This window comes from the organism of the source record quoted next, unplaced genomic scaffold (genome assembly GCF_019419815.1).
Source record: "Pyrus x bretschneideri cultivar Hongxiangsu unplaced genomic scaffold, Pyrus_bretschneideri_v1 Contig33, whole genome shotgun sequence".
Classification (NCBI taxonomy): Eukaryota; Viridiplantae; Streptophyta; class Magnoliopsida; order Rosales; family Rosaceae; genus Pyrus; species Pyrus x bretschneideri.
In genome coordinates this window covers 5,184,752-5,208,569 of record NW_025999646.1, presented here as the reverse complement: position 1 = coordinate 5,208,569, position 23,818 = coordinate 5,184,752, and the positions used below count along the sequence as shown (strand labels likewise).

The window sequence follows — 23,818 nt, the reverse complement described above, 5'->3', positions numbered from 1 at the left end:
AAAAAACACAATTCTAAACCCTATTTGGTGCTTGTTTCGCTGCACAGCAGACTTGGTAATAATAACGTAGTATAAGAGTTGGACAAAAGGTTTTGATTCTCTGTAGTTTCATATACCATACTCCATACGTAGAATGCAAGGATAGAACAAAAAGAACCGAGTGAGGAATAGGGCATATCCCTATTTTCTTTCTTCAAGCATCAATTACTGACATACAAATTACAATTACAAACCTCTGTTACTTGCTGCGAAACAAAGTTAAAACACCTTATACAACATTCTGATGATGATGATGATGATGATGATGATGATGACGGCGTCAGTCATAACAAAGACGGTCCCACCTGCCAAGTTATTGGCCTGCAGGTGCAACATCAAAACTACTACCTTAGTGATTTGATTCCTCTACTCGTTAAGGTTGTAGAAAATTCAGAGGTACACATCAAGAGGGGACAAACATCGGCAATTGTTATAGCACTAGCAGCCGGTGGAATTGGAAAGAACAAGACACTATTCAATTTGAATCGAGCATACGCCTTACCAAATGTAAAAGTCTTACATGAGCTCAAGAACAAGTGCAGATGCCCCCCCTCCCCCGTTGCATATGCCACCAACCCCATACCTCCCATTCTTATGTCTCAGTACCTGCAACAACGTTACTCTTTAATTAAGGGACACTCCCGAAAATTAACAATCACATGAGAGAAACAAGCAAATCCTTGATTTACCCCTAACAATGTGACCAAGATACGAGCTCCACTGCATCCTAACGGGTGTCCCAAAGATACAGCTCCACCGTGGGCATTAACTCTATCCTGAATTCATAAGAAAGACGAATTGTGAAAATAAATAAATAAATAAATGACCTGTTTTAAGAGTTCAGAGTGCACCATATCAATTTTGATTTCAATAACTTTGCATGAAAGACTCACGGGATTAAGGCCCAACAGCTTTTGATTGGCAAGAGCAACTACCTGCAGAGTTAAAAAGTATTTGTTTTCAGAAAAGGCGAAATAAATCAAAGAAAAGATGTATCAAAGTAGAAAAGCATGTTTTCTTACTGAAAATGCTTCATTGATTTCATAGTAATCAATTTGAGAAGCCTCCAAACCAGCATTTGAAATAGCTTTTGGTAGTGCAAGGGCTGGAGCAGTTGTAAATAATTCAGGCGCCTGTCCAGACAATCTTGTTTTAGCATCAAAACAAGTTGGACTCCACCAAACCAAGATAAATGAGAAATGGCATGTCACTACCTGAGCTGCATCAGCATATCCCTTAATCTTAGCAATTACTTGTAACCCAAGTTGAAGTGCCTTCTCCCCACTCACTAGCACTAGTGCAGCTGCACCATCGCTGCCCAAGAAAAACAGAACCCATTATGCTTCGTTAAAAATGAGATAAGCACCAGAGAGAGAGAGAGAGAGAGAGAGAGAGAGAGAGAGAGAGAGAGAGAGAGACCTTATGCTAGAAGCATTGCCAGCAGTAACAGAACCCCCATTCTCCTTAAAACTTGGTCGAAGCTTCTTTAATTTTGCAGCATCAAACTAGCAAAAGGCAGATAAAACATATGACAATGGAAGTGCATTTGATATTTTGATGCTGGAAAATGAAATCATAATACAGGAATGAAATTTTTATAGACCTCCAAAATCGTGAAATTAAAGTTCAAAAGTTATGTTAATTGTCAAATGAGGGGGAGAACAAAGTGGTTGGAAGAGGTAGAATTTTGACTCACTACAACCAAAGACTGAAGTTCAACCAATTTAAAATCCCCACTTTCCTTGTCAAGAAAATCTACAACATTTAGTCGAAATCAAGATATAGGTAATATACTTTGATCACTAAAACTTGAAAAGTTTTGCAATTCTGATCTGCAAAGTAAACTATGGTAGTTATCACTTTAAAAGAAACGTAGTCCATGTAAGTTTATCCCATGCCCACCTATTGTGCTTACCTTTTGTAAACCATCATCCTTGTCAACAGTTGAGGAAGGCTTTCCTCTTCCCCCAGAAACTTCAACCTGCAGCAGAAGATTGAGAGTTAAAATTGGCATTTTCTGCAGCATAAGCTGAAAAGTTTCTGCTGTTTAGTACAGTACGAAATCACACCGGAACCATTTCCCATTTAAATAGACCAGCATCTTGCGCAGAAAGTCCACGCTCAAAACTTTGAATAGCATAAGAGTCCTGCAAGGAAACATTAATATAGCCCAATCTTAGAGATAGTGACAAGAGTAAGTTAAACTTAGTATGACAAGGGAATTATATGTCAAAATACATACACTGAACTGTAAGATTTTACAGTTCCAATGTTGATGGATTAAGCAGTCTGTTTTCTAAGCCCACTAAGCACAGAAATTTATGAATCTGATGTGGCCACAAGTACAAGAAAAGCCATCTCTCAGATAAATTTATTTGATTGCAGAACACCTAAAGATGAAATGCATCAATATAATTTAGCAGGTCAATCTCTAGAGAGACCCACCTGCTCTTCCCTTGATATGGAAAGTTGATCAGCACATATTTCTGCACAAACTCCCATTCCAAAGTCATTATAGACATCCCAAAGACCATCTTTAAGCATGCCATCGACAATGGTATCATGTCCTAATCGAGACCCCTGCCTGTTTGCAAATTAGAGCCACGAACACAAATTAGGTACATTTAGGAGCACACTGAACCGCACCAACATGATTGTAAGCCCTTCAAGTGGAAGATGGATTGCAAGATTTTACTTAAAGTCCCCTAATCATGAGACTTACAAATATCTTAATTTTTCAGTAGCTGGTAGACACAACAATAAGGAAATGAGAAAAAGGCTAACCTGGCAGCTGGTAGATATTTAGGGGCATTGGACATGCTTTCCATGCCACCAGCGACAACGACATCGTTGAGACCCAGCTGGATGGTTTGTGCTGCAAGCATTGTGGCTGAACAAAGAAATACCCCGCCAGGGATCAGTGACAGTGACGAAGATCACAAGTGACAGAAATAAACAAATTAAGGGAGAGGGGGAGCTAACATTTCATCCCAGAAGCACAAACTTTGTTAATGGTGGTGCAAATGACAGAGTTGGGGATGCCGGCAGCGAGAGCAGCCTGTCTGGCAGGAGCTTGGCCAAGATTGGCGCTTAGAACATTCCCAAAGAAGACCTCTTGCACAAGGGAAGGATCCACATTTGCTCTCTTAAGAGCACCTAACCATGTATTTTATTACAGTTGATCGAAACAATCATAAATCTAATAGCAGAAAAAGTAGAGAGAGAGAGAGAGAGAGAGAGAGAGAGAGAGAGAGAAGTTAGACAGACATTGAATAGCAAGAGAACCGAGGTGGGTAGCAGAGAAAGAGGAGAGGGAGCCAAGGAATCCACCCATGGGCGTGCGGGCGACTCCCACTATACACACATCTGAACAAACAAGCAAACACCGTCCCCCCAAATCAGAAGGGAAAAAAAAAAGAGACAAGAAGAAATGGAAAATTGAAGCAGCGCAGTTAGAGAGGGAGGGAAGGAAAGAGGGGGGTTTTACTTTACCTCGAGGATGAATAGGATCAGAAGAAGATGGAGGAGCCATGAGCGATGGAGGATCGCCGTTGCAATTGCAAACGAACAGAGAGAGAGAGAGTACGTGCCTCGTAAGGTTGGGTCGCAGAAGAAGAAGAAGAAGATTATCCCATGAGCATGATTGATGATTGATGATTGTTCGTGTTTATCGTTTCAAAGTAATTAATTGATTTAATTAATGACGTGAGTCGTGACCGACCTTCCTTTGTCTTTTTCTTCTGACTTGCGCCACCCATGCTCATGGTATCATCACTGTCGTTGCCTGTTTTGCTGGATGTTTATCATCAGTTTTTCAGCCCAGAATTTTATCACTCTACGCCGGGAACCGTAAACATCACCCACTCCTGACCCCACTCCCAAGATAGGCAGCCTTCATTTTTTTTACACTTTTTTTTCTGTGTTTGGTTATTGGATTTTTTTATCTTTCACTTTTCTATCAATAATCATTAGATTATATTAAGATTGGATTAGAAATTTACACTCGAGCGAAAGAAAAAAACCAGAAATTTACAGACAAATTATTGCAGTCGAGATCATGCAGTGATGTTAGGCATCCCACAACTAAAACTAATAGCATTGCACTGCTTCATCTCTGAAATACTCGGAAACGCATCAATCAAACATGAATATGTCAATCCTTCCTCTATTTATTTGGTCACGCTAATTTTGACATTTTCATTTGCACTTAAATTAGAAGAGAGGTCAAATAGGAACTCCAGAGTCAAAACGTCTGACATATAGAACCCAATGGTACCTGCTTCAAGATATATCAGCACTCTCACACTACAACAAGACTCATAACAAGCTTTATCTACCGCACTCTTTCACTCACAAGGGCAAAGGACCTTACCAGCCAAGCAATTAACAGAGAATTGTAAATCCGGTTTTACCCCAAAGAAATATAACATACATACATACGAGCACATACCAACTGAACTGGTACAGACAAGACATCCACAATCTTCATAACTAACCAACATACAAGGCCCCAAAAGAACAAAAAGACCAAGAAATCAGCTCTGCATTATTCCTTTAGGACAAAGCACCGATGTGGTGAAGTTACATAGCCGCAGTTGCACCAGGTTCTTCAACAACATTTCTGCATCAAATGCATAAAAGAAAGAGCAAGATGTACAAATACTCTCCTTTTAATCCTATAATAGCCTATAATCTATCTGACAACACACCTGAAGGTGAGGTTAATACGAGTTGCCTCTACTTTTGACCGCTTAGGCACCGAGTGCATCCAATCCCTTTGAGTGTAACCTCTCATCACCAAAAGTGATCCATGCTTAAGCATGAAAGAGTGCTGATCAGCATGATTCCTCTTTATGCGCTTACTAGCAGGTTCTTGCTCATCTCTTCTCTCTGGCATTTACACCACAAGTTTTATGTTATTTCATAAAAATTACGGTGACAGTTATTCAAATGGGTCCTAAGCTTCTAGTTGTGCATATGGAAAGCTGCTGCGGATAATACTTTTGTGGCTATATGTGTAGTTAACTGTCAACAGTCCCCACGAAATGAACAAACCATAACAAAAACAATGAAAACTAGGTTAAGTAACAAATTGAGAAAACAGTTGATCATACCTTGGACTGTTTTACTGGGTTTCTTCTTCTTCAAGAAGAATTCACGGTCACATCCAAGGGTTAAGGATGCAATTTCAGGAGTAGAACCATAAAGCTTCTCATCATCAGAATGCCAGCCAACATAGTCATTACCACCTTTATACCTATTCAAGAGCAAGCTATTAAAACTGCTTCCAGGAAGAGCTTTATGGACCTAAGCAAGGTAAACGAACACATGATGAGCCACGGTACCATAATGGTAGGATTTATTATGATAATGAATCGTGTTACCGCTTCCAAGATTTGTTTAAGCGGAGGATGATCATCCCATGAATAGGCACGAGGCTGGTACCCGCTGTAAACCAATTGGGGAAGTCCTGGGCTTGCTACATAACATGTATCTCTAGGCTGCAAACCAAATTACCAACAAACTAATTGGGTCCAAATTTCAAATTTCGATCAACCCTTCCTCAATTAAGGCATGTAGAATCATAAACAGTATTTAACCCAACTTCTAAACAGCTTTCCCACCACATTGCAAACCATCATAAATTCCCACATTAATCATCTTGCAACAAGAATTGAACAATCCACAATACCAAGATAACATAATTGATAGACGAAAGAAGGCATATTTATACGCAAAACACACGAGAGAGAGAGAGAGCGAGAGAGAGAAACCTGGAGGCAGGAGCGGCCGAAGACACGAATGGTGGGTCGGGTCCAAGCGATTTGGGTGTCGAGGTAATCGAACCATTTCCAAGCCTGATCGAAGCTTATCAGTCTTGGTATGAACACAACTTCGCTTCCATTGCCCAGACCCACCGTCTGCCTTTTGGCCTTGATGGTATCGTCACCGTCGATGTTAGGGCTTGGGCTCGCCGGTTCACCCACCGTCACTTTCAGCCTCCTCAAACTCATCGACTACGATTTACGCGCCAATCCCAAACACGACATCCCTTATTAATATAATAGTGGGCCATATGGAATGGGCCAAACCTTTTGGAGTTACTTAACGGGCCGAACGTGTTTCTTCAACTTATTGGGATTAGGTCTTCAAAACTATTCTACTTTTTTTCATTTTTACTCCGTCACAAAACAACAATATTTTCACTACAAAGAATAATAATAATAATAATAATAATAATAATACTAATAATAATAATAAATTCTGAACTCTTCTATGTTATCTTCTTCACAAAACTTTACTCTATACTACTCTATATTAGAGGAGTGGATTCGAACCCGAACGAAGAGACGAGTATACTATCTTGAGCAACTGGCCTGATCTCACATTTGCATTTGCAATAGTTTTTTCAGATCAGTCGAGTAAACCCTGAAAAATTGAGTTTCTACATAATTAAAGAAGAATTGGATGACACCATTATCCATAAAACCTACAATACATTCATACATGCACAGGATTCCAAATTAAAGAGTCTTCAGAAGTTGAAACAACCCACTCCCCCTTGAGCTAGTACAAATTCATCCCACTACATTGTCAATCTCCTTGGCATTCCTAGAGGAGTTGCAACAGAAAATGACCATGCTATGAAGATTCAATTCTTCTCCCTTTTGTTAGAGGTCTGCACCTAAGCCAACCCTAACTTCCGCACTACGCAACCGGCGCATTAGGTAACTTGATTTTCAGCTCGATTTCCCCTGACTCAACATCACAAAGCCTCAACCAAACACTCTGCACCACCTCACCGTCTACACTTGTGATGGAGCTTTCCCTAACTAGGCAGTTTTCACCGTCTGGGACAACCTTCCTTAATGTTGTCTCACCAGAAGAAACACGCAAAATCTGTCTCAATCTAGCAGCGGAGACTATAGGCTGAAGGCTGAGGTGAGCATATCCCATCTTATCATCCGTCTTCAGAAAGTCTTTGTCGAACACTTCCTATGGAAAAATCACTTCAGTCATATGTCGTACAAGCTTAAAAGAGTAGTAATGGCAATAATATTTCCAAAGTTATTTTCACCAATTATATAATCAATCACTAGCAAATTACTCGGGAATGTTGATTTTAAAACAACAGTGAACATTATAAAACCTGAAAAATAGAAAACAAATGAACTGGACTCAAACCAAAACTGAAACAATGAAATACATACAAATTAAGGAAAATTAATGGTCTAATTTTGGTAAAACACAGGCTTCTACCAAACAACATAACATAATCTATTAAGCTCATCAGAAGAACTGGCTACCATCAAATTCAAATGCCTAACTTACCAAACTTAGATCTCCAATAGGCTCCTTAAGGAAGAAGCTTAGCTCTTCATTCCAAACTGGATTGAGGCAACTGTTGATAACCTTGGTTTTTGCCACCTGGTGCAGATAATATTAATCAGCCGCTTCCAGGTTCAAACTTTTATTGTAAAACAACTTTATTCACATCCAAAGTAATTAATATGTAAGATACTATAAGCCTGTTTACAAACAGGCCCCTCAAAGAAACGCTGAAATGATATTCTAATCTAGACTTATGCCTGAACTATGAAAACCCAATACATGAAATTTGAAGCATAGACAATAGGATACTCCAATTCTGCAGATCACTCAAGTGTGAGTGATTGAAAAACAAGTATAATATTAGCATGTGTTTATTTCTGAAGAACAAAGCACAATCTCCTCAATACCATCAATTTCAGTAATTTGATCTCTTGAAAAACTATAAGAAGGAATCATGCATCGAGTTTCAAATATTATTCTGGCTACAGTAAAGACTGGGTGAAATATCAAAGTTTCTCAGTCAGTTTGTAAAACTAACATCTTTCCAGTTGAAGGGCTGAACAATAAAGAAGCGAGGTAGCCCTTTCGTTATCGTAATCATATCAACAGAATCTTTTGATCTAGTTCATTATGCATTGAAGATAACTTTGCCTTCATTCAACATCCTTTGTACGAAATTTGATTCAATGTGAGTTAAAAGGGAAACTGACACTCATCCTCCCTGGAATATAAAGACAGGTCTTTATCAAGGAAGCCTATGAGGACAGCTACACAAACTCCCCTGAAGACAATCCAATGCACTTCAGCTCAGAGTGAAGTTCCTGAAAATCCCGTGTGTCTGTGAACAAGGATCTGTGTCTCCGCGCGTGCGGGGTTGCATAGTATTAAAGCATAACTACGATCCTCATAAAAACAGTTGAGAAAGAACAAGGACAGCAAATTCGTTACCTGATTGCCCAACTTGACAACAACATAAGGGTCGCTGCTCGTGAAATCCCGGACGACCAGTCTTTTCCCTTGCACGACTGTAACTTTTATCAAACCCAATGAATCTGCCATACTTCCTTTCCACTTTCCAGAAATTTGCCAACTTCTGCACATGACTCAGACATATTTAACCCTTTCAAGTTTGAAAAGAAAATGCACGAGAACACCACCACGCAATGAATATTACTTAATTATACTCTTTTGCACTTCCCAAGTACCCAACCCAACCTTAAAAGAAACCCAGCATTCATCCATCCAGAGGGCATTCAACCAAAACATTTACAAAATGCAAACAATTTCCATGGAACCTCACAGAATATTGTGAAAGAAGAAGGACAAAAACTCATTGAACGAAAAGGCGCAGTTACTAACAATTCCACATAACATTGGCTTGACAATTTATTTAATTTAAGGTAATGCAAAAGGGTTTGGACTAGAGATGTGATTATTCGAGAATATCTTAGATCGATCACATAAAATAAAACCCATAAATAATATACGTATAAATCACTTGACTTGTGTGTGAAAATAAAAGACGGAGACGATGCAGAAAATTAAAAACAGAAGAGGAAAAAAGAAGCTAGATTTAGCAACCAATAACCAGATTAACCAGATAATCTATCTCATATTTTATATCGATATTATTACCAAGAAACTCAAAGGCAGCAAAACCAAAAAATTGCAAGAAAAGAATAGCCATTAGCCACCACTCACTCACTCAACAAACTAAACTAACAAAAGAAAAAGAAAAGAAAAATAATTAATATGTAGGATCATATCTGGGAACAGGTGCAGTAGCTTAGAAGCACATCATGAAAAGCAAAAACCAAAGACAGAGAGACAGAAAGAAAGAAAGAAGGAGAGTCACGTAACATCACTTGACTTACCAGGCACTCAGGCAGGAGAGATTTATTTTTCAAGGATTTATCAAGGAGTACTAATATCGAATTCTCCCAATTATTTCTTGGAATTGGACTTTATGGCCCTCCCCCACTTTCCCTCTGGCTGGCTTTATTCACCGCCAAACTTAGGCACTCGGACGCCCACTGGATTAACGCAGGCACGTGCCTTTCAAGCAACACCTGCTCTAATCCGATTGACGAGTGGAGACCGTCCGATGAGCTGACTCTTGACTCAGTATTTATCTTTCGAAATTTCTATGTCTCGTATTTTCCCCCATTTTTCTCTGCTTAAGTTTAAATCTTTATTATCGTAGTTGAGATGAATTTAATATAATTATTTTTTTACATTAATAAATACAAGAAAATAAATTATCGTGTTTTTGGGAAAAGAAAATAACATTTGGTTGGGAGTGGCGGTGACGGCAGTAATAAACTGGTATAGGAAACCAAAAATCAAGTCAACAGGTGTGAATGGGCGAGTAGAGTTGGTCAAGAATTTACATGATTCAACAGAGAATTTGCATGCCCATGTGCATGTGAAGTTGTGAACCCTCCTCTCCGATCCACAATTGCACGTGCATCACAAGAAACAAAGATATTAAGATTAGATTAGTTTAATCAAGGCTTAGTCTATTATTACTGCAATGCTCTTTAGTCTTTGACTCTTTCTTTGGCCACTACAAAAATACGTTACTTTGACCAAAAATCTCAACTGCAAATATTTTCCCAGCTGAATTGCCCGAGGCTCTGCGCTGTCTCACCAATCTCCAACTCTGCAACCAAACCTCATCAGAAAAAATGAATCCACCTACGCCCACGTGAAACCCATCAACAACGACAACGGGTAATTAACCGCTCGAGAAGCAGCAAATGCACAAAATAAAACCCTCCAATTATCACTTCCACGGGTGTTATTAGGATTCAAGCAAGAATAACACAAACAGAACCAACAATTATCCCACGTATAAAACCCTACTGTACATGTCAGGGACATTAAAACACAAATCGTGGCGGTAAACTAGCGTCGACTCGACTCGACTCGACTAGACTAGACTAGAGTCCATGAATCCCATGTCAAAATCTATCAGCTAACCACTACCAGGTCTAGTACGTACAGTCCGTCCGTGCTGTCACTTGCTAAATGATGCCCAAAATGTTACAAGCTTTTTAACACTTCTTCACCTACAGTCAGTGGGATGGATATTACATGCCTACGCTGTCATTTTTACATTCTACATGAATGTTGCCGGCCACCCTTCTTCATTCTTCTTCTTTCACCGCCCACGCCTAATGGAAACAGCGCAGATTACACACAGCCCTGCAGCCAAGCCAAGGTAAAGCCGTACAAAGTGGCTCAACCACTTATCCCGCTGGCTTTGAACCTTTTTTCACTACTCGTTGCGTCCACTTGCTCTGCATCCATGGCACACAAGAAAAACAAAATTAAAACCTAGAATTTAACTTTAAATCCACTAAATTCTTCATGTTAAAAAGCAAGGCTGGAGGCGAGTACAAGAGGCTCATCATCAGAAAGTTCGTCATCCCCAGCATCAGAAAGACTTGAAGGCTCTACATGGGATTTCCCCTGTTTCAAGGAACTGCCAGAAATATCATCTTTTTCTTGAATCCCTTCAGAATCTGACGGATCTTCCTCGTTAACCTCTCTTGACCCTCCACTTAGTTCATCTGCTTCTTTCTCTTCTGAGTGTTGCATCTCCTCATTTCCATTTTCTGCATCTTGTGGGATAGTGTCCATGTCTTCAGCAGGGCTCCCTTTGGAACCAGGTTTCTCTTCAGCAGATTCCTCGGTATGATGTGGACTTTCTTCTGCATCTTTTAACCGTTTTCCTTCAGAAACAGATTTCACTTCCACGTCAGATTCCCCCTCATCTGTCACGTTCTCATCCACATTTTCAGCATTCTCTTCTGAACTACCTGCAAAAGAAATTGTTTTCAGACAAGCCAAGAAAAATATCTTCCTAGTGGCCGCCTGGCTGGGAAGTTCACATGCATCAGCCATACAAAATAGATACGCAAACAAAACGTGGACTCGTTACATTTGATTACATGTCAGAATTCTTACAGGTTTACCCACACCATCGCATCGAATGTCATTGTCATAACAAATTGATATATCATATGCCAAAAGCACTATGGCATCAAGATGAAAAATGATGAGAAATCTTACCTGAGTCCATTTCTTCAACTTTAGATGTAAGGGTGGGCTCATCATTCGAAACTTCAGAACTATCTTTGTCCCTACTTCCCCAATGATTTCTTTTTGATACGCCCTTCTTCCCGCCCGAGTTTTTCTTTGGTGTTCTTTTCCTTTTAACTCTAGAAAATCAGAGACCAATCACGTTTACAATTTTCATTATTAAGAAAAAGAATCAGACAAATAAGCAAGGGATGCAAACTTCACTCACGTTTTAATTGGTTTTTTGTTCTCACGCGAACCACCTGCGCGCTTATTCTTTTGACCAGGGGACCTGTAATGATAAAATTGAAGAAAATGAAAATGGCATACCATAGACATCAACACCACTATCCCATTCAATGCTAACAAAGATTCCCCAGAAACATTTTGCAAATCACTTTGAAGAACAAATAACCTACAAGCTTGCATCAGAAAGACCATACTTACACTTCTTTTGAGGGAGATTTCTTTGACGAATTTAACTTCTGCAAATGAGGAAACGTGTCATGTGTCATAATTATGTCAGGATTTGTTGCTTTACTGGAAATGTAAAGTAGAAGTGCAGAACGCTATCAGCTAGAGAGAGAATTTTGATAAAAACTTCACACCTTTGTGGGCTTGCGACCTTTGTCAATGAGCTCCCACCGTTCCTTTTCTAACCGAAGCACTTCTACATCTCCATCCTCATATAGTATCTTCCATATGACATAAACAAGTGAAAATTATTTGAAATGCACATTTACAACAGGTAATCCATACATCCAAAAGATGATAGGGGAAGGAAAGAGCAGCTTACCACATGCTTCCTCTTTAACGTATCAAATGACTTCACTGTGCCTTCATAAAATCTGTAGATTTTAAATTGAGCCAAATAAGTATTCTAGTGCTTACTTATGTACTAGTTCTTACTTATAAACTAGTTCATAATCATATAGTTGCAGTTGCTTAATGTAAGACGGAAATTAGAAATGAAAGGAAAAGTTTTAGGGTATAATAAACAGCAAAAAGGAAAGCTTCAATCTACACGTTGTGTCTGTATATTATCTTTTAGAGCACTCACCGCTTATCCATTGGCCACCAAACTTTTATTCTGCAACCAATCAAGTCTTCGACATCTTTTCCACTTTCCTTGAATTTGCACTAAGGATGAAAATAGAAAACTGCATCAGTTCAGAAACGACATACTAATGATACAATAAAGGGAGATGTGCCAGTTTTAATGACGTCACCACTGTGATGTAGGATTGGAAGTTGTAAATCAACTTACCTTTGCCAAACCAGCAATACTCTTTCTTTTCCGCTTCTTGATGGATCCTGCAGGAGAGTTGAGATCATTATTTGGGTCATCCTTGTCAGCCTTCAGTACATTAGGCTCCTGCAATAAAGGTAGAACATAAGTTTAATGTTGAACAGCTAACAGAACCATGACATTATGCATTTTTAATAAAAAAAGTTGAAGCCAACTCACTTCACGGTCACTGGCTTCTCCAACTTCATTTGCCTCATCATTATGACCACGGTCAGAGGCTCTGCCTTTACGTTGTGACGAAGAGGTAGCATTCTTCCGGAAGCATGAAACCAACAAATCTGACTCGGTGCCTTGAAACTGTTTTCTCTGCATAGACATTTTATTTTCAGAGCTGGGCTGAATCTTAGCATTCATGTAGATGGATTGAATGATAGAATTCTTACATTGTCTACATCGTCTAGTGAAGCACTTAGAGGAGACTTGGAAGTGCTTCTAGGTGATCTGAAGGCACTGTGAGTGGATGATGACCTCCTACGTTTAGGAACGGGGACAGATGTTGCCTCAGTACATTTTCTTTTGTTTTCCTTTTCGTGCTTTAGATCCATTCTTGATTTCTTGCTTGGAAGATTTTCATGACCATTGCTTGACTCAAACTTAGAAGGTTTTTCCAAATTATCCAAATTTATATCCCTGACCATTTTCAATATATCAACACTATTTTCAGCATTCTGTGCATCAGCTGATGTCTTTTTCGCCTTTTTAGCCTTGGAATTTTGAGATCTTAAGCGCTTTATAATTTTTCCCAAAGGCACTTCACCTCCATCTCTTTCACCATCTTTCAGAAGCTCATCTTCAGCAATCTCTGAAACTCCCTGTTGTGATGAAAGAAACAGTGCACCAGTTACTAAAAGGTCAATGTACCAAATATCACAGCATATTTCAATAAAGTGCAAGTGTTCTTCGGTATCATAACATACCGTTTCACTAGACTCTAACTTAAGAGATTCAAAGTGAGTCAACACACTGTCATCGGCCAACCACGTTTGCCCTTCGCTGGCCTATCAAAAACAAGCATTAAATTGATATAATAAAAATTGAGCATATGACCAAAAATAGCCAAATATTTCAAGAAAAACTTAATGTTGGTTTAACTCAAGTAGTTTAGCACAAAGCATTAGACTATCTTAATCAGGCTGGGTCATTCACATATCATGGAAAGTGACTCATTCTGTAAAATGATTACGTTTTTTTTTTTTTTCCTTCTTTTTAAGTCATTTTGTTTTGAGTTCTCAACCCTTGTACATAAGCAAGAAATAGTCCACTTTCAAGTCTAAAATGTGGGTTTAATCTCTCATTCCTGAAACTAAAGTCTATCACCTGCACGCCCAACACATAGGCAAGGCACCTGCTCTTGATCATTACCTGCCTTATCCAGCAAAAGACTTAAAAAGGAAAAGAGAACCCTTACCACAGAGTCATCTCCTTCTTTCTTCTCATATGGTTTGTACAACATTGAAGGTAGAGGAATTGATGCAGGCAATCCTTGTAAATCATTCTCCTTTGGGGATAAGAGCTTGGTAACTGACAGCCCAAGGTCACAAATACCATGTGAATTCTGCATATTTCAAAGTATCCCATAAGTAAGCTTGAAACAGGGGAAGGGGTCGATGATTGAATATCAACAATAAGTTTAACACTCAACCTTTGACTTTGTTGCATCATATATATCTTCAGAGCACTTGATACTTTGAAAGATAGAGATTATGGCAGAAATGTCCTCCTTTTCAACGTTGCTACTAGATTCTGACTTGACATCATCATCTCTATGCACCAACATAGACAGAAATAAGTGCAATTGCCTGTAAAATACAGAAAATGACAACTTGGTGAGAATGAGAATTAACAATAAAATAATGGCAAGAGATTATTTAACTACAGATATAGAATAATTCCACCTCATTTTCTCAATCATTTCAGCTCTGGTTTCATATAGAAAGTATCTATAAATTCATCTAAGTCAGGATAAAGTACCGGTATATCGGCTCAAATGCTTTCACATCCTTGCATTCATCAATATTAGGACAAGAATGATGTGCAAGGGCATGAACTAAGTATGGGAGGATGTACTCCGGATAAGCAGTCAATGAATTAGCATCAGATTGCTGCACAGAGAGATGCCGTGCCTTTGTTTGGTGATACATTTGAATAATGTCTGCGAGATTCTGTTTCTCCTGCCATTACAAACAAAGTACAAAACTTCAGCCAATAAACACGCTAAAACAAGGATAATTAATCTGAATGAATCAACCCTAGTATCGATACCTCTTGAAACTCCATTGACTTTGATCCAGATGTGTTAAAAAAGATTGCACAAGCATATTTTCCATCTAAAAGCCGGTCCTTTATGTATTGATGAACTTTGTTCAGGAAAATTTTCTTAGCTTGAGGGAAACTAATCTACAAGACCAAAAATAATAAACAAATTAATAAAGACAAACAAAAGACATCTAGTTGTATGAATATGACAATCAAGTACTTGTACTACGAAAAACAGAACAAAAACAAAAATACAGCAAGTAATACAGAAAATATTATGAGGAAAAACTCCACCTCCGAAGTCTTCAAGGTTAAGTAGAAGATATCAACAGGTATCTTATGATTCCAGTGCTTGGACAGACGAAGAACTGCCTTTGCAGAAGCAAGCCTCAAATGCGCCTTGTCAACTGAACTGTAAATCACAAAAACTTTACATGAAATTTGATGCCTTATATAATATTACAAACAATGAACTGAAGTAGATTGATCAAACTGATTCAACCAGAACCAGGAAATGTACAATTTTGAACTTACCTTGTTTCTATGTCTTTTGATATTTCTCCACAAGAAAGTATGTTTCTTAAGATTTCCAGCAGACCATCAATGCCAGAGCGAACATGAGCATCTTTGACAGGCAAATAACTTTTCACTAATGTCTTTATCCCGTATATCTACAATTCAAAAAAAAGAAAAAAAGAAAAATATGAAAGAGCAACCCCATGTATAAGGAGCATGCAAAAAGGTATTGCATCAAAGGGGTCACTGTTTACACTATTATATCCTGGACAAGTTACCTAATTCCTTCTGGAGGATAAAATATGAACGATGAAATTAAACCCACACAGTTCTATACGGTAACAAAAATTAAAAAAAAAATCTCTCAAAATTGACCAACCTTTAGCAAACAAAGCTCACTTTTGTCATCCCAAGATGCATTTTTATTGTCGCCTGATTTCTGAAAAGTAAAGCATCCATATGCCAGAAAACAATTTACCAACATGTCATTAAATTCAAGATATATCACAAGTGCAGTGAATTAGAGAGGCATACATTATTGCACTTTAGGATCTTTTCAACTATAAACTCTTCAATTTCCTTCTCTCTAGTTTCAAAAACTGGCATTGCAGTCTGAGCTATACACCCCAAAGATTGTAGTACAGTAGGCAAATGTGTCTTCTCCTCCAGCATATCCACAAGGCTCTGCAAATTGAGAAATATCAACTTCCCAACTGCTCACATTATCTTACTATTATACAACTTAAGAGGATATAATTGTGCACATAAAGTAACCCTAATCTTAAACCTTGTATAAAACAGAGAGTGATTTAAGTCCATCGTCCTTTGTTATTGCTGCAAGGGCATGTACAGCATACTTTGCCTGTCTTCGACTGCCCTCCAAACACAACCTTTCCAATACAAGGTCGATGGAACTGCAAGATAAATACAAGATAAATATAGGACAACAATGAGCAATACAAGGGGAATAGCCTAATAGTTTAAAATTCCAACAGGTGAACCTTGATGACACTGCAAGATGCTCCCGGATGGTACCACCAGCCTTAGCTAAAATATTCAGAACCCCTTCTTTTATTGTTTCATCATCGTCGTTAAGCAAATTTGCTAGTTCTTCTCCTGTCCCACTGAGTAATAATGGACTAAAGCGTGCAAGAATCTGAAAATACATTACAGAAGAAATCGAAATTTAGACTTGAAAACGCTCAAATAACATTAAATTTTGGGAGAATGAAACTGGAAACTCTTGCTAACTATCATATACAAGGCCAAAGATAATACCATTGTAAGAACCTCCAATCTCAATGATAAAGAATTTTGACCCTGACAGACAACATAAACATACTAGAAAGCAAAAGTACACACAAGTATGGGACATAGTTGTCAATCCACAGGTCTGGGGAAAAGTGTGGTTTACTAACTTGAGCAGATAGTAATCAGAGCAAACATTTTACATATTTATCTACAAAAGAGATAGTAAGAATTGTATCCTTACTGCCAAAATATTCATGCAAGATTGCACATATTTCATATCTGCAGTAGATTTGTGTACAAGAATCTCCAGAAGAATTTCCTTCACATGCTCTTTGTTGAAAAGTAGATAAGAACACTTCACTGAGAGAGTGCTAAGAAATTCATACAGTCGGTGTTTTTCACCCAGAATCCTAAGCAAATCATCCTGCAAATAAGGAACGTTTGGATGAATATCAATTTAAATACAATATCGACGTGCAGTTTCCATGTCCTACTACAAAATAAGAAAACTGAGAGAACATTAGGGTCAGAAATCATATCTTATACTAGGCTACTCAGGTTTAGTATTCCAAACTCAACTAATCATAGAATTGTAAAGTTACGAGTTGAGGATAGACATGCGCTGATGAAGGTAGGATATGATAGGAAGTTTAATACATATAGGTAGCAATCAGAAAATCAGTTGTCTTTGTGTGTGTGTGTTTTGGCCCTGCTGGAGGTGGGGGTATTGACTAGCTACAGTTGTTGGTGTAACAATTATAGATGTCAAATGTAGTGAGACTGACACCCTTTATGTTGATGCAATGGCAGCATGAGAGTAAAGCATGAGGCCTTTGATTTCAGATATGGGTTGCCTTACTAGTGGAAACCATATTTGCTGGTTTTTATCATTAAAGAACATACTACAATACAATTATATTCGTGAGTTACTCCTTACCCGTAAAGTGCAAGCTTGCTGGGAGCCAGTGTTTGGATCAATAAGATTTGTTAAAATCTTCCAGATGTTTACGTCTTTCAGTTGATCAAGAAATTGAAAACCCTCTTCAGCCTTAACAGGGTCAGCAAACAACCGTGACATTACACGAAAACAGTAGAGAATTTTTTTTTGGACCTCAGGAGCATCACCATCCTGCATTTGAATCACAACCAGTCACTTTGCTTGGGACATCATATGACATTTCACAGTTCAAACTCGGAGCATTTGCTAACCTGATGCATCTGCCTAAGTGCCAGATACTTCTGCATCTCTTGTTGTAACCTGCAATCCAAGAAGAAATTCCCTGAAAATCAGTTCACAAATCATCAAATACCAGGATCAAAAAGTTGAGAGGACTTTTGAAAGTCGTCACTCGGTATCGAATCCAAGCGTTGACAACATACCTTTGTTTCTGCTCTAGAATCTTCTCAAGAGCCTTCACCTCAACTTTATCAAATCCTGATAAGACTCTGACCCAATGTTTAACTTTATCTTTGACGGAAAAATTTGGAGGGAACAGGGACTCACAGAGAACATTTTCAATTGTATCTGATCTGCAAAATTGAAGTGCTCAAAAATTAATGCTCAACGTTCAGACTCAAAAAGAGGGTAGCAGGTGGAAAAATCTCAAAATATAAAATATTTTGAATGCTACCAATAGACAACAAATCTAATGTGTTGCTCATCAATATAATCATGACCATTCACTGTAAACAATTTGAGTTTCTGCACTTGCAGTCGACAAAACCTGAATCTCAACAACAAAAGTGATAGACAACCCATGCATAGTATCAGTAGATTACAACCAGAGTCAATTTCAATCTAGGAACTTTGGTTAAAAAAAGCAAAATCATCACATAGAAAAGTAGTTAATAGATCTCCAAATCAACCATTTGACAAGAACAAGGTCAGAGGGTGAGCCAGAATTTTCTTAAAAAATATATAAACAAATAAATAAATAAAAAATCTCACAACAGGGATGAACTAAATATACATCAAGATCTTGAACAACCTATCATTACTTGGTTCCTCCTAACATTTTCCAAATAGCACAAACTGCTAATGCTGTACAATAGAAACAGAAAAATATATATAACAGAGGTGCGTGTGCGCGCGTGTGTGTATGATATATTGGACCACGCAAACTTTCCTATAAAAAACCAAAACCCTGAAGGGCTTACCTGAAATCTTTGTCATAAAAACATCTCAGAATCTTCCCAGGAATCCAATCAAAATCACTGGATAGGAGTGGACCATCAGAGCACTTTGCGCAATAAACCCTGAATATCTCAGCTAGCCTCTCCATGGTATACGTTTTAACAAGTAGCTAAGAAAGGGAAAATGGAGCATTACAGAAAATGGAGAAATAAACTAAATGGGCACAAATGAAGATAAAAGGGACAAGTGTATATACAGATTTATCTCGAAGGCGCTCTGCAACCAATTTTATAGTTTCTAGAGGAATTGAATTCAGGGCATGACATGCCACATCATAAACTACAGCAACAACTTGCTTCCGAACTTTTTCTTCGAAGTCCAATAGCCGGTCACAGAGGGCAGCTAGAAAACGTTAACCCAGCTCAAAATCAGCAGGTGTAAGATATGAAAGGATTTGACAGCATGCAGCTAAAATGCTCCAAAGAACTTACAAATTATTTCGGGAGCTTCAGCTCTGAAAGGATTTGACAGCATACAGCTCTTGACATGTTGGAGGACCAACATGCGAACCTCCACAACTCTATCAGTCAACCTCTTCAAGAACTCTGAAAAGATTGGCTGAAAGGCTTTGAAGATGGTAGAGCCTGGCAGAGAAAATAGGTCTCCAACTAAACTAACCGCTTTTAAACGAGTTTCTAGCTGATCAGTCTGCACATGTTCAAAATTTTACTTTAAATTTATTCATCAAACTAAAAATATTCATGTCAGGTAGTATGAAGAGACGAAATGCCGGACATTGGATTAGTATATACCAGTAACTCTCCTGTTAGGTATGGGACAATTCCTGATAAGATTTGGGGAGCACACCGATATACATCATAGATGACTTCATGGTAATTAATCTGATGATTCTCAGACTTGTTGTCTCCTGACATTGATGATATAAGAAACTGTTTAATGCCAGACTCAAGCTTTCCTGCACACTGTTCTATAACATTCATGGCAAGCCTCCTAGCAGCCACAGTGATATCCTAGTATTTGAATTTCACAAGGTCAGCACACAATGTAACTTGACCCAGAAAAACTACAAAATTAATTCAATAGACCAGAAAATAGAGTAGATTCTTACACTTCTATTACGACCTAATATAGACAATACAATAAACAAAAGATCATCTCGCAATTCCTCGCTCTCTTCTAAGAGCACAATCATAATCGTTTGCATTGATGACAAAACAGTTTCTTGGTGATCATCTCTGCATATGACAAACTTCGAAACGTTAATTATCAAATTGAAGCGGAAAATATACCTTCGGTAATAAACATTTAGAAAGAAGAAAGAAATTCAGTCAACCAATGAACAGCAACAATCACCCCCCTCCCTGGGCATTTTTAGCAGATAACATATCTTGCTACTAGCTGTATCCCATGTTAACTTTCTATTAGAGGGTTCACATTTTATGCGATAAGGTTCTCTTGTTTCAAGTATTGTATCTGTGTTGCATCTTTTATAGGAAAGCTATTTTTAAAAATAACCAACCAATTGATGCCCATTATCAGACTGATCTATAGACATTATCTTGGAAATGTATTGCAACATAGATTAGAGTTCAAGTAACTTAATCAAAGTAAATTAACTCATCAAATATAGCGGAAAAGAAGTGAGCACCTTAGAGAGATGATCATATGCTATAGAGGATATGATAACAAGATATTCCTCAAACTCATGTACAAATATTTTAAAGAAACAAAAAAAAAACGAACCTGGCAACCGCAAAAAATGTACTGAACATTTCATTCACCAGATCATCACATTCAAGATCTAACATTACAACACATGACCTATATTTGGCAAGAGTCTCCAAAATGAGTACTCTTCTACCAAATGATGGACCACTCGTATCTTTCAATCCACTAAAAGTTCCCACGATCAAGTGAAATATGTCCTGCAAAGAAATCCGGAACAATCAGTTGAGACTGAGAGTACACATTGACAAAATGAAAACAAAGTATATCCTTTAACCAGTTGACTTAATAAAATAAATGCACCTTTAGCACTTCATCACTATAAGGAGCTTCAGGTGCAGTAATTCGAGTTATCTCACAAATACAGGTTGCAACTAGAAGCTTGACGTCTCTATCTTGATGCTTCAACAGCTCTGGCTTGACAATTGCATTAAGTAAAGGCTGCATTGACTCCAACGTAGATGCTGGAGGTGATTGATCCAAGTCCGAAAGACATGATGCAGCTTGCTGCAAGTTGGGAGGAAATAATCATTAATAGTAGCATAAATTAAACCTAACTTTTCATGTGAAGTACACAAGTCATGCAACTATACGCATCCATATACTGATTATTAGAAGAGTGTTTAGAGTATCGTTTAAAACTCAAAAATTCCAACACATTAATTAGCAAAACAATGGCTTAACATAAAAAATAAAATCATAAAGATCTATTCTTACCATCATGAGAAAATACAAAACAACATAGAAATTTCAATGAGTCTTATAATCATTTTGCAATTCAGAATAAAGAACCTATATTTCTGTTCCACTACTAGCTATATACAAAGTCAAATTTTTAGTAAACTAAAAGAACCGTACACAAACACAGGATAAAATTTCCAATGAGACATAAAAGAACGCTTAGTCAAAAGTCATTGTAATTGCATCACTAGCTTAACCAAGCACCAGTGCGCCACTGCAACTATAATTTTGAGAGCAAACCTTATTGACAAAGCTATCAAGATCCTCTTAAGTGCAACGCCATTCTCCAGTTTCCAATATTACCAAGTTCAAACTTCTAACTACATTAGATCACTGAAATATTTATCACATAGATCGAGTACAATTTGCTTTCACGTTTGGACTGAAAGTTGGCACATTGCAAAACAATTAGCAAAACTGTTTATTTATCAGAAGTGCTTAAATTTAACAAATCATGAGAATAATTTAACTTCATTGCCAGTCCTGTACTTTTTCCCAGTTCATCGAGAAACTCTGGAATCTCCCACTAGTAAATCTAGAGCATTCTCACAAGTGAATATAATACTTGGAATCCCAATTTTGTTTCTTCCACTCACTTCTTTCGCATCTAAACATGTGCCGCTTCCAGACATAACTGGCCACCACTAAAGCCACACAGCACGAAGGCATGAATATTAACCCTAAATCAGGGAAATTGTCCCGAACTTGTTCAAATTTAAGAAAATTAAAACTTCTAAACAGAGAAATTTCACTCTGAACAGTCGGTTGAATCCCTAAAATCCGAAAAAGAAGTATAATTTCAAATCTTAAGGCTAACTATGTTTAATCTCCTCATTGGTGATTAAACCCTAATTGAACTAGTTAATTTATATCAAGTAGCCGAGAATTTCAGTGTCAAGGAAGAAATTAGCAAAGAGAAATAGTAAACGGAACTCAAAATTTCTAATACTTGCTTTCGCTTTCTTTTCACCGGTTTCCTAGCAACCAAACAGAAAATAACTAAACTTTACAGAGCGTCAATTTCTCGAAACAGGAGAAATTTTTGAGAAATAACTTGGAAGAGAAGCGAAATTGGGTACACAAAATAAGGAATTAGAGAAATGCAAAACCTTTAAGAGCTTGACGAGAGCGTCTTTGGAAGAATGATGGGTCTCGAGCTTCGATCCCACCTCCCTGAGCTGCTGCTCGAGCTTTTGGGCCATCTTTTCGTGGGAGAGAGCAGGCGCTATCGTTTTAGGGCAACGACACCTCCCTCATGGAGTCGATAAGAGTGAGATTCAAGGTTGAGATGGAAGAGGAGCTTCTTGTTTGTCTGTTTTTATTGTTTCTGGGCTCTGACTCACTGAGTGTGCCCGAGTTTGTTTCTCTTCTCTCTCTTTCTCTCTCGAGCCTCGGGGGGGGTGGTGGTTTGGGATTTTTCGAACAACGATGCGAAATGAGCTGCAAATGCAAGTGAAATTTGCTGACTTCATAAATCGCACATTTCCTTTATTACCCCTATATTTTAGTCATTTCCCATTCATGTCTCCCCTTTTATTTTATTTTTTTGGTTAACACATTTTTTTTCTCTTTCCTTTTTAAAATCAAGGCATGTCATTAGTTGAACTTGTTTCATTATGGAACATTTGATTAATTGAAATTTTATTTAGGAAAAAAAAAATGGTTTCAAAATTCAAAAGTTTCTCAATTTTCTAATACAATGATATATTAATAAGAAATGGAAATATAATTTGGTATCTTGATTACCATTTATGAGATTATAACTTAAAATTTTTACAAGTAAACTTGTTTCTTCTCTTTCCTAATGATAACATATGATGATCTTCGTTGTTACAAAAAATTGCGGTCGTGCTTGTATAATAAGAAATATAAGATCTTTTGTGTTTTAGATAGGGTAAAGTTGTAAAATACCAAAAGAAAAGTAATACGAAAATAGGGAAAAAAAATTCCAAATCGAAAGACAACAGATGGGGGGAAGGGGGAACCAATGCTTTTGAGTTTTAGCATGGTACTTGGAAGTTGAAAGTTTGATACCTCGGTTGGTTGAAGAAGAAACATGGACAACTGCCACTGCCACTGCCACATGAAGGATAAAGCAACTGCTACTAGGTTAGTAGCATGAATACCATACCAGCTGATTGTTTATTTATGGTTCACTTTGCATCTTCTTTTTACCCACAAGTGAAGGAAGACTATTGATGTTTAAATCTGAACTTGGGGTTTTCTTATAGTAACCCCTAACCAATCTCCTAAATAGTTACTCTGCATTTGTCCATTACAACCCCTGTTAATGTTCTAATCCTCTTATTGTTCAATTTAGTCTTCAACACGCAACCTCTAACTCCTCTACAACTTAAAACAAATGTAATCAAAATGATTTAAGAAACTGATAAACCAATCAATCAACT

At 37.8% G+C, this 23,818-nt stretch overlaps 4 protein-coding genes across 6 annotated transcripts; all 4 read right to left on the bottom strand.

Moving 5' to 3' along the window:
• Positions 1-161: 161 nt before the first annotated feature.
• On the bottom strand, positions 162-3,675 carry LOC103963719 (probable acetyl-CoA acetyltransferase, cytosolic 2). Of its 2 annotated transcripts, none has more exons than XM_009376571.3 (14): positions 3,532-3,675; positions 3,307-3,405; positions 3,022-3,195; positions 2,824-2,929; positions 2,485-2,623; positions 2,109-2,186; positions 1,955-2,020; positions 1,459-1,544; positions 1,254-1,353; positions 1,062-1,172; positions 933-974; positions 729-815; positions 542-645; positions 162-360 (listed from the first exon to the last, which is right to left on the bottom strand). In XM_009376571.3, exons 1-13 carry the CDS (start codon positions 3,569-3,571, stop codon positions 556-558), a joined length of 1,218 nt encoding a protein of 405 aa, XP_009374846.1. In that variant the 5' UTR covers positions 3,572-3,675; the 3' UTR covers positions 162-360; positions 542-555. The 2 variants fall into 2 exon arrangements, with proteins under 2 accessions (XP_009374846.1, XP_009374845.1); XM_009376570.3 differs by having other exon boundaries at positions 560-645.
• A 622-nt stretch (positions 3,676-4,297) lies between these two features.
• Positions 4,298-6,081, bottom strand: LOC103963720 (DNA oxidative demethylase ALKBH2). Its single transcript, XM_009376572.3, has 5 exons — positions 5,814-6,081; positions 5,424-5,540; positions 5,154-5,346; positions 4,749-4,929; positions 4,298-4,660 (listed from the first exon to the last, which is right to left on the bottom strand). Exons 1-5 carry the CDS (start codon positions 6,051-6,053, stop codon positions 4,621-4,623), a joined length of 771 nt encoding a protein of 256 aa, XP_009374847.1. The 5' UTR covers positions 6,054-6,081; the 3' UTR covers positions 4,298-4,620.
• Positions 6,082-6,462: 381 nt separating this feature from the next.
• Positions 6,463-9,403, bottom strand: LOC103963722 (protein C2-DOMAIN ABA-RELATED 11). 2 transcript variants are annotated; one of them, XM_009376573.3, is made up of 4 exons: positions 9,246-9,403; positions 8,320-8,464; positions 7,372-7,467; positions 6,463-7,035 (listed from the first exon to the last, which is right to left on the bottom strand). In XM_009376573.3, exons 2-4 carry the CDS (start codon positions 8,428-8,430, stop codon positions 6,748-6,750), a joined length of 495 nt encoding a protein of 164 aa, XP_009374848.1. In that variant the 5' UTR covers positions 8,431-8,464; positions 9,246-9,403; the 3' UTR covers positions 6,463-6,747. The 2 variants fall into 2 exon arrangements, with proteins under 2 accessions (XP_009374848.1, XP_018507015.1); XM_018651499.2 differs by lacking the exon at positions 9,246-9,403 and having other exon boundaries at positions 8,320-9,236.
• A 728-nt stretch (positions 9,404-10,131) lies between these two features.
• LOC103963723 (sister chromatid cohesion protein PDS5 homolog A) lies at positions 10,132-22,847 on the bottom strand. The gene is made up of 34 exons (XM_009376574.3): positions 22,520-22,847; positions 20,973-21,176; positions 20,688-20,869; positions 20,053-20,179; positions 19,736-19,954; positions 19,415-19,631; positions 19,180-19,325; positions 18,947-19,092; positions 18,170-18,319; positions 17,999-18,047; positions 17,727-17,918; positions 17,031-17,213; positions 16,540-16,694; positions 16,326-16,452; positions 16,073-16,222; positions 15,918-15,977; positions 15,557-15,693; positions 15,317-15,434; positions 15,029-15,163; positions 14,738-14,937; positions 14,409-14,565; positions 14,175-14,321; positions 13,684-13,764; positions 13,150-13,578; positions 12,926-13,072; positions 12,725-12,832; positions 12,518-12,597; positions 12,254-12,305; positions 12,066-12,152; positions 11,905-11,942; positions 11,687-11,749; positions 11,449-11,597; positions 10,774-11,195; positions 10,132-10,673 (listed from the first exon to the last, which is right to left on the bottom strand). The coding sequence occupies exons 1-34, from the start codon at positions 22,610-22,612 to the stop codon at positions 10,623-10,625; spliced, it is 5,001 nt and encodes a 1,666-aa protein (XP_009374849.2). The 5' UTR covers positions 22,613-22,847; the 3' UTR covers positions 10,132-10,622.
• Between the last annotated feature and the right edge of the window lie 971 nt (positions 22,848-23,818).